General features: G+C 33.5%; 2 protein-coding genes across 2 annotated transcripts; one reads left to right on the top strand and one right to left on the bottom strand.

Moving 5' to 3' along the window:
- The first annotated feature begins 1,853 nt into the window (after window positions 1-1,853).
- On the top strand, window positions 1,854-3,390 carry LOC145005710 (akuammiline synthase 1-like). Its single transcript, XM_078964821.1, has one exon. The coding sequence runs from the start codon at window positions 1,870-1,872 to the stop codon at window positions 3,163-3,165; it is 1,296 nt and encodes a 431-aa protein (XP_078820947.1). The 5' UTR covers window positions 1,854-1,869; the 3' UTR covers window positions 3,166-3,390.
- Window positions 3,391-5,043: 1,653 nt separating this feature from the next.
- Window positions 5,044-7,611, bottom strand: LOC145007114 (uncharacterized). Its single transcript, XM_078966101.1, has 7 exons — window positions 7,104-7,611; window positions 6,387-7,035; window positions 5,950-6,055; window positions 5,493-5,865; window positions 5,303-5,431; window positions 5,211-5,219; window positions 5,044-5,141 (listed from the first exon to the last, which is right to left on the bottom strand). Exons 1-7 carry the CDS (start codon window positions 7,609-7,611, stop codon window positions 5,044-5,046), a joined length of 1,872 nt encoding a protein of 623 aa, XP_078822227.1.
- Window positions 7,612-10,175: the final 2,564 nt, after the last annotated feature.

Raw genomic sequence — 10,175 nt, 5'->3', positions numbered from 1 at the left:
TGCTCATTGAGTAATATGAAGAATATAGCATTTAAGTTAATAATTTTTTGATTTTTAACAATTATTCCATGAGAAAGTTTACTGATTGATGTTTGATTGATCTGGCCGTTAATAAAATTTTGATTTTATCAAATATATTATAAGTCTATGATGTTATATTCATGTTATTTTTATTCATTTTCTTTTTTTATTAATGTTAAATGTCCACAAAATGTTTAATTGTTTGCAGCTTCTACACAAGGTTGACCTATTTTTAGCCCTTTCTTCGATTATACAGGTGGGTGTTTTGTACTTTCATAGATTTGCTTTTTAAAACATCGTATTTCCAGTTGTTTCCGTTAATTTAGTTATTTCTTCCATTCAGGTTTGAAATTCTTTGAAAAAAATATTTTATTTTGCAATACAACTATAAAAAATCAATGTACTTATAAAGTACATTGTTATATTAGATATGTGTGATCAAACTTGGTTGTTATTTCCTACTTTAATTCAAATTTGCAATTACCATTCTATTTTTGAGTTCAATTCAAAATACCCATCTGTTTACATAGCTCAGCTCATCATGACTATTTTTATTCGGTTTCCTTTTTTATTAACGTGAAATATCTGCTGTCTACAGACTGAAAATTGTTTCTAGCTTCTACACAAGTTTGGATTAGGCTTCTACCCTCACCTCAGATCCAAACTTTTTATACTTGTGTTCTAACTATGTGTTAGTGTATAGTTGTGTATGTCGTATGTATTTCTCTTTGTCTTCTGTTATGTGTATGAATGGTCTGCAACTAAAACAACATCCATCATTTATATGTAATTGATTCCGTTTATGCTATATTCAATGATCATACGGGCATCAACATCATCATTACAAGCCAAATAATATTCATTTTTCTTAAAACTAAAAGGTTATAAAAAAAATTAACAATCTTATTTCTACTAACACTTGCTGCATACTATTTTAAAAATTTTCAAACATAACATATGAAACAAATACACGGTAAATATGTAGATTCTATCCTTCCAATCAGTGAGAAACGTGCGATTTTATTTATTACTGTCGGATATCTTCAAATTATGGGTTAACCGAACAATTGAATATCATATTTTATCTCCATGGATTATCGTCCATGCTAATTCTAATTGGAGAAAACTAAAAGCGACTTATATCAAATAAGTGGTATTGTATATATATATATATATATATATATATATATATATATATATATATATATATATATATATATATATATATATATATATATATATATATATATATATGAAGAGAATAAGTTTCTTATACCAAAAAACAGCAATGTACGTACATAAATAATATTTATAGTACACGTGTCTCACATAGTGTGTGTATATATATATATATATATATATATATATATATATATATATATATATATATATATATATATATATATATATATATATATATATATATATATATAACGACGTGCAGGCTACTGGTTGTTTCTTATAAGTAAACGATCAAACCCTTTGTTTTATAAAAAATAACGTGCAGTTAGTAGTTGACTTATAAAGCCTTATCGATTGCATGCATGTGATGGGAATAAAAAAAGCAAGAGGTGAATCGGGAATGAAGAGATATTTGTAGAACCAACTACGTTGACTAATGTTGCCACTTGGTTATAGAACGTAATAATATTATTTATAGGGCATGCATTGGTTAATATATCAATTATTAAAGATGGCCACTTGAATTATATATATATTTTTTAATTTCTCTGTTACCTGTCCCAGTTAAATATTCAAAATCCAAGCACACAGTGTCGTATATATAAAGATCGATAAATTCATGGTAATATCTCCATATTACTTCCAATTTATCAACAATCAACAATAATGAACAATATCATGGCAAAGGTCCAACGGTTTAGAAGCATTAGGCAACTTCACACAATAATATCTCAAGAAACCATTAGACCCTCTTCACCAACACCTCCACACTTAAACACTTATAACCTCTCGTTGCTGGATCAGTTTGCCCCCAACATGCGTATGCGAATAGTTTTCTTCTACCCAAACTACAAAAGTGGTGACTCCAACCTCCTAAAGCAATCGTTAGCTAAGTGTTTGACGCAGTACTACCCCTTGGCAGGTAGGTTTCCGACACCTCCTGCACCATACATTAACTGCAACGACGGTGGGGCTGAGTTCTTGGAAGCTATTAGTGATAGTCCACTCGATGAGTTCATTCAAAAAAATGAGCAAGACGAAGCGCTAGACCAACTCTTTCCTTATGGTCTGAGTTGTATTGCTCACAATACTAGACCTGGCTTGGTCGAGGTCCAGCTGAACCATTTTGCTTGTGGTGGAGCCGCAGTGGCTGTGTCAATGTCGCACAAGGTTGCTGACGCATTGACAATGGCCACCTTCATCAACAATTGGGCCATTACGACGCGTTGTCAGTCCCCAATAGCCCCATATTTCATTTCATCCTCCACAAGTAACAAAATTATGCCAGAGTTCATGATTAAAGAGATAGATAAGGTTAAATATTCGTCGAGGAGATTTGTATTTCCTAATGCAAAACTAAATGAGCTCAAGAACACGGTTATGGCAATGTGCACAGCTCCGACCAACCCCACTCGGGTTGAATTGTTGGCATCTCTCCTGTTTAAACACGCAGTAAGTGCAGCGTCAACAAGGTCAGGTTCTTTAGAGCCATCAAACTTGTTTCTAACAGTGAACATGAGGAACAAATTTGTAGAAAACTATCCTCAAACAACAGCAGGCAACATACTTGGGATGGTGATAGTAAAGATGGCGGATTCAGGTGAAATCAGGTTGAATGAGTTGATTGTTGAACTAAGGAAAGGAAAAATGGAGCTTAACGATCTAAGAGATGTGCAAGAAGGAGGTGAAAAGGTGGCAGACATGTTTTCAACCCTACAAGGTGATGTTAGCCGAGCTTATAATATTTCAAGCCTGTGTAGGTTTCCATTTTATAATGTGGATTTCGGGTGGGGTAAGCCAGTAGAAGTTATAATACGAGTTCCAAATGTGGAGGCTAATGGTCTGGTTCTGATGGATACTCCGTTAGGAGATGGTATTACTGCTTTTGTGCATCTGCCAGAAGAAGAAATGACCATTCTTCAAAACGATAACGAGTTCGTTACCTATGTGGAAGACATCTAATAATGTATCTGCCATATTGGCGGTGTTTTTCTTATGATAGTAGCTATTTCTTGTGCATTATAGCAGCTTGTTTGATAACATTTTCGATTTGATTCCTCCATTTTATGTTCCATAAGAATGAGAATTCAATACAAAAAGGTTAGTAATCGTGTAAGAACAATTATAGATATCCCCAGTCGGTCGGGTGTTATGTTCATGTATTGTGTATACAATATACTTCGTTTATTCTACCTTCTCACTAACAATCACTAACATGTGTTAAATAACATTTGCATATTGGCATTCACGAAAAGTCCATTTGGAAAATCTATTGTTCTAATGTTTGAGAATTTTTATTTTTATAAATCTTATAATAGAGGTGCAAATGAATGTGGTAGGTTTTAAATAACATCTATCTATGTTCAAATCATATAGCACCAGCAGCCCTTATGCCATAAAGGTTTCCAATAGGGGTGAGCATGATGCGGTTTTAAGGGAAAACCGAACCGCAAACCGCATGGTGCGGTTTTTCAATGGTTCGTTTTGCGGTTTTTAAATACGGTTTCGGTTTGTATCGGTGCGGTTTCGGTTTTAAACAAGTAGACTGTGATGGAGAATGGTTGCTGGGAGTGATGTCGTAACTCGCAAGACAAGATGCTCATAAACTATATTATAATTTCGCGAGTAACAGAAGCCAAAAGGTAGGAGGGAAGGTAACAAAAAAAGGTAGGAGGGAAGGTTAAAAAAAAAAAAAAACGGTGGGACTGGAGCTAGTCGGTAGTCGCTGGAGGTAAATTGAATTCCTTTTTAATATGTGGGATTGGAGCTAGTCGGTAGTTGCTCGAAGTAAATTGAATTCCTTTTCAATATGTGCATTGTGGAATATGGATTAAATTTATACCAAATGTTCAATTTGTAAAACTCAAAGAATGAAATTCAACATTTAGTTTATATATATATATATATATATATATATATATATATATATATATATATATGCGGTTTGGTTTTGGTGGATCGGTTTTTGGATAAAAACCGCACCGCACCGTTGACCTTCGGTTTTTGCATAATGAAATCCGCACCATTGGTTTTTACATTGGTTTCGGTTTGTTGGTTACGGTTTATTGCGGTTTCATCGGTTTTTTTTTAATCAGTTCGGTTTTTGCTCACCCCTAGTTTCGAAGACATGAGAGATACGAAGATTAATCAATATAGGAAAAATGACTCAAAATCCTCCTTAGGAAAGTTACTTTTCTAAAAACAAACAGAAAATTGTATCTTATTATAATGAAAGTCAATGGAATGATGACCATCACCTTAATTACCTTCCTTAACATCTTCGAGGTAATAAATTTATATAATCCATAAGTATATCATGCATGTTTTTTATTTTATAAAATGGTGTTTTACGTTTAACACTGTTGTTGTTGTTGATCTAGAAATAAATTAACTTTTTTCTTTTTTGTTTGAAATTTAATATTTATAATGCGAATAAGGGGGTGGGGGTGATTTGTTTTTGGATTTTTATGACTGCTGCGGAAAAAATAACTAGAACAAGAAAATAAAAAATGATATATTTGATAGACAATCTAAACCTATAGATTGAAAATCAGGTGAAAACTAGTTAAGACCTATTAACTTGAATTCTATCAAAATCAGGAAAACATCCGTCAAATGATATTTGATTACAAGCCAAGACCTACTGACTTGAAATCGAGTCATGAATGAAGAACACATCCCAAACGATGATAACAATCCAAATTATATGCAATAATTCAACAAAAATTGAACCAACGTTCTTCAATATTCAACTCGATTATTCTCTATTACAGATGATCTACTAAGGGCCATTATGATTGCAGCGGAAACAATAACCAGAATAAGAAGTTACTACAAGTTTCACTTTATTAGCTTTTGTCTTTGTTGTTGGACCTCTTTTTTTTTAGTCCTCATCGTGATCAAAAACTGAATCCGATTCCATGTCACAAAAACACAACCTGTTTCAACAAGATTTAAATAAACGTAAGTACATTGTTATTTGTTGTAGTTGGAAAAAAATTAATCACATTCAATATCTGAAATAAAAACATACCAAAAAACTTTATTGTTCTACAAAAAAATATTTAAACTAATATGCCCTCGCCATCCGGGCACGTACACAAAAAATCGTCATCAAGATTTAATAAAGTGGAGTCTTGTGTTAAATCAAAAGTAGCATCAAATTCCAACATATCATACATCCTATGTGGTGTGAATCCAACAACATGTAAATTCTCATCTTCTTGATCTTGAACATAAAAAAACTTGTTTGACTTGACTAGCTAATACGAATGGTTCAGACTTCTGACCAAACCTATCAAAGTTAACTACCGCGAATCCTAAATCATCCTTTTTTACTCTACGACTATCAACCCAATCACACATGAATACAGGAATAGTAAACATGCGATAATCAAGATCCCATATCTCATTTATACAACCGAAGTAAGTGACAACACCATACATAGGATTAGAGTCTTTTACACTAGCAATCTGCATTGTATGTGCAACTAAACATACCCCACTGCATTGAGTTGTTCTAGAATCATCTCGAGATGTTGTATGAAAATGATACTCATTTATGGAAAACCCGGTATATTTACTAACAACAAAATTAGGCCCTTTGGCCAACCAACGAACATCATCACAAATATCTTCCCCATTAGCCAAACATTTTCCAACCTATTATAAAAATATCTAATTAATTTAATTCAAACAAAATAATTAAAAATATTGTAATTCTAACAATTTTATGTAAAAATAAACCTCTTTCTTAAACCAACTAATAAATGTCCGACTATGTTTGCTCTGCAACCATGTACTCTTATGAGCGTGACGGGGGTTGAGATCCTTCAATTCCAACATATGTTGCCTGAAGTGTATTACAAGTTAGAATAATGTTTTATATGATAGATAATGGTATAAGAGTATATAGTTTCATGTAATTCCTACTCTATATACGGCTCCACAACAACAATGTTTCGTAATACATAAAGATGAGCTTGATCAAGTAACTGAGCATCACAACATCGATTGTAGCCTTTGATAAAGGGTTGCCGCTGCGGATTCTTTCATCAATGTGTTCATGAGGATTTCCAATTAATTTCATGTCTTTTAAGTAGTCTTAACAAAATTCTAAGGCCTCCTCCGCCACATAACACTCTGCAATGCATCCCTCAGGTCGATGATGATTTGTTACATACCCTTTAAGTGTTTTCATGTATCTCTCAAATGGATATATCCACCTAAAATGAACCGGGCCACACAACCTCACCTCTCTAACTAAATTCACCATTAAGTGAGTCATGACATCGAAAAATGAAGTAGGAAAGTACTTCTCAAACAAACATAATGTTAATACGATGTCACTTTGCAACTTTCTTAGCTTACTAACATCAACAACTTTACTACACAACTCGTTGAAAAAATGACACAGGCTTAGGATTGTTCTCCGCACCTTCACATCTAAAACCCCTTTGATTGCAAAAGGGAGAAGTTGTTGCATTAGTACATGACAATCATTAGACTTCAAACCATTCATCTTTGAAACATCATTTGGCACGAGATTCTTGAAATTAGAGCAATACCCATGAGGAACTTTTATGTTAGACAGGGTATCATAAAATAGATGTTTCTCTGCGGAATTCAATTTGTACTTGGCAGGCGGAAGCCAATGTCGATCCCCTTTTGGTTGAGGTCGTAATTCAATCTTAATGCCCAACGCTTCAAGATCTTGCTGTGCTTTTAATCCATCCTTCGTATTGTGAGGCAAATTCAACGTTGTCCCATAAAGAATCTCAGTCACATTTTTTTTTCTATGTGCATGAGATCTAACTGATGGCGAATAGGAAACTTCTTCCAATATTCAAGTTAAAAAAAAATTGACTTTTTATGACAAAATTTAGATCTCTTGTCGATACTTTCTTTTTTCGTTTTTGACTTTTCCTTCTTTGACGCTCCCTTCTTTGACTTTATCTTCTTTAACTTTATCTTCTTTGACTTTATCTTCTTACCCCATGTAGTCTCAAATCCCACCAGATAGTCATAAATATCTTCACCTGATGATGGTTGTGGCATAAAATCATGCTCATGTTGATTGTTGAAATGTGTTTTTCCTTTACGAAAAGGATGTTCAAGTGGTAGGAATCTTTTATGCCCAAGGAAGCATACTTTTTTGGACTTTTGCCACCATTGTGAACAAGTATTCTTTGAACATATTGGACAAGCATAATAACCTTTGGTAACACACCCCGAAAGATTACCATATGCGGGAAAGTCACTTATAGCCCAAAGCAATATTGCTCTTAGATTGAAGTATTCTTTCTTATAAGAATCAAAAGTATAAACACCAGTTTCCCACAAAATCTTTAGATCTTCAATCAATGGTGCCAAGTAGACATCAATATTGTTACCAGGTAGGTTTGGCATGGATATCAACAAAGTCAACATCATGAAGTTTCTTAACATACACAATTAAGGGGGTAGCTTATATGTTACTAGGATAACCGGCCAATAACTATGCTTGGAACTTAATGACTTTTGAGGATTGATACCATCAGCAGACAAGGCTAATCTAAGATTTCGTTTTTCTTGTGCGAATTCTTTCCACGTGTTATCAACAAGCTTCCAAGAAGGGGTATCGCGAGGATGAGTAAACTTCCCATTACTGACCCGACCTTCTGCATGCCAACTTAACTCATGTGCAATTTGTGGTATTGAAAACATTCTTCTAAATCTAGGGATGATAGGAAAATACCACAAAACTTTTGAATGTACGTTTTTGGTATTCTTCTTCCAACGAGAAGTACCACAAGTTAGACATTAAGAAGCATCTTTATGTTCTTTCCAGAATAGAACATAATCATTTTCACATGCATGAATCTTCTCGTATTATAGACCTACTCCTTTTAGAAACTTCTTGGACTTATATATCGAGCTAGGGATGGTATTGTTTGATGGTAAGATATCTTTTAGGACAAACAACAAAGCATCAAAACTAGCATCAGACCATCCAAACCGACCCTTCAAATGTTGGAATTTCAATAATCCACTAAGTGCATTATAGTTAGACCCTACAAAAAGTGGTTTATCACATTCTTCAAGAAGTGATTTCAACGAATCAGGTTCTTCGTCTACATATTTGAAAGCATCATGTAAAATATCCTTTATATAAATAGCATCAGGAGCAATGGAATTGTTAGGGCATCTAGAATCACTCTTGGGTTGTTTTTCTCCATGGAGAGACCAAATCTTATAATTCTCATCGAAGCCATGGGCAAACAAATGATAAGGTAGATTTTCAATTGAGTGGTAACACAAATTGATGCAATTTACACAAGGGCAAGGAATAACATCTACCTTTGGATTATTACTTTGTACAAACTCTAGAAAAGCATTCACACCTTAGTCATATACATTTGATATTCTACTAGAGGAAATCCATGATTTATCCATTAAACATTTGTTTCCAACCTACATAATTATTTACCATTTAAAGCAACAATGATTACACATGTTTAGGGACAAAAATTGTGCAAAAAAAAAAAAAAAAAAAAAAAAACTGTACAGTGGCCAAAATTGTATAGGGACAAAAAACTGTACAAGGTGCCAAAACTTTAAAGGGACAAAAAAACTGTACGTGGGCTAATCTTGATAAAAAAAAATGTTAAGGGGCCAATCAGATGTCAAATGCATGTTCAGGGGCCAATCCTTTACAAAAAAAAAAAGTACTTTTTCAGCATCTAGATATTTTTATTTATTTATTTATTTAGTAAATTACTTTTCAGCATGTTATTAGTATAAATCATTGTTTTCTTTTTATTGTATTTCAGGATTGCATGTTGTTCATATTAGTTTTTCAGCATGTTATTTGGTTCAGTTTAGTCTTTTGTTTATACTATTAAAAAAATTTTAGCATGTTATTAGGGGTAGTTTAGTCTTTTATAGAAAGATATATTAAGTAAAGGAAAATTAAAAAATTGAGCCCAGTTTAACAATGATGATAGTGTTGGATTAGTGTCTAAGTCCATAACTATTTTGGTATGTACTTGACCCGATGATGCATGGTCCTTTTGGGTTGCCTTCACCAAAGCAACTTGATATGATGAATTATGGAGAGAAAGGGTTAAATATGATTTATTAATATATTATGAGAATAATATATTAAAAGAGAAATCATATTGTTTAATTAATATTAGTCAATAATTAATTGGTAATTAGTTTTGTGATTGAAAGGGATTAATTAAACATAAGGGACTGGAATTGTAATTATAAGATAATTGCAATTTGGGCCATGGATTGTCTTATATTGATGAGTGGACGAATTCTATGGGGAAACCCATGGGGAAATCGTCCAAGGCCTTAAGGAAAGGAATTCATGGGTTGCTTAGGGCTTAAGCATCCAAATTAGGGTTTCCTTGTTAGATAACCCTAATAGTCTCACTATATATGGAACCCTTAAGGCTCAAAAACGTGGGGAACTTCTCTTCTAGGGTTAGAACACGTTTTGGGCAGCCTCCATCCTCTCTCCTCTTCATCCTCTTGCTTATGGTGTTTGTGAACCATTAGAGGAGTGACATTTGTGACTCTAAGCTTTCTAAAGTCAATACAAGGAGGAATTGGGATTGTTATTGCTACATAACAATCAAGGTAATATCTTAAACCTAATTATATGTTAATATCGATTTCCATATGTTAGAATTAGGGTTTATAGTCTTGGATAACTTGCATGTACAATAGAAAAACCTAGATCCAAGCATTAGGGTTTGTATGAGCACATAGGATGTTCTTATGACTAAAACCCATCAGTGGTATCAGATCCTAGATTGGTTTCTATTGTATTTATGCCTTGTATGTTAAAAAAAATTCGTTTTTTGTGGTTCTGCATGATGGACTCGGCGAGTCTATGGGGGTACTCGACGAGTTCGAGCGTCAGATGGAGCTATTTTCGGGATTTCTTGCTGTTTATTTTTGAAATACTTGCCTTTATCATA

This window comes from Lactuca saligna, chromosome 7 (genome assembly GCF_052625555.1).
Source record: "Lactuca saligna cultivar CGN05327 chromosome 7, ASM5262555v1, whole genome shotgun sequence".
NCBI classification, from domain to species: Eukaryota; Viridiplantae; Streptophyta; class Magnoliopsida; order Asterales; family Asteraceae; genus Lactuca; species Lactuca saligna.
The sequence above is the reverse complement of the archived record's forward strand: the minus strand, read 5'-3'. Positions and strand labels throughout refer to the sequence as shown.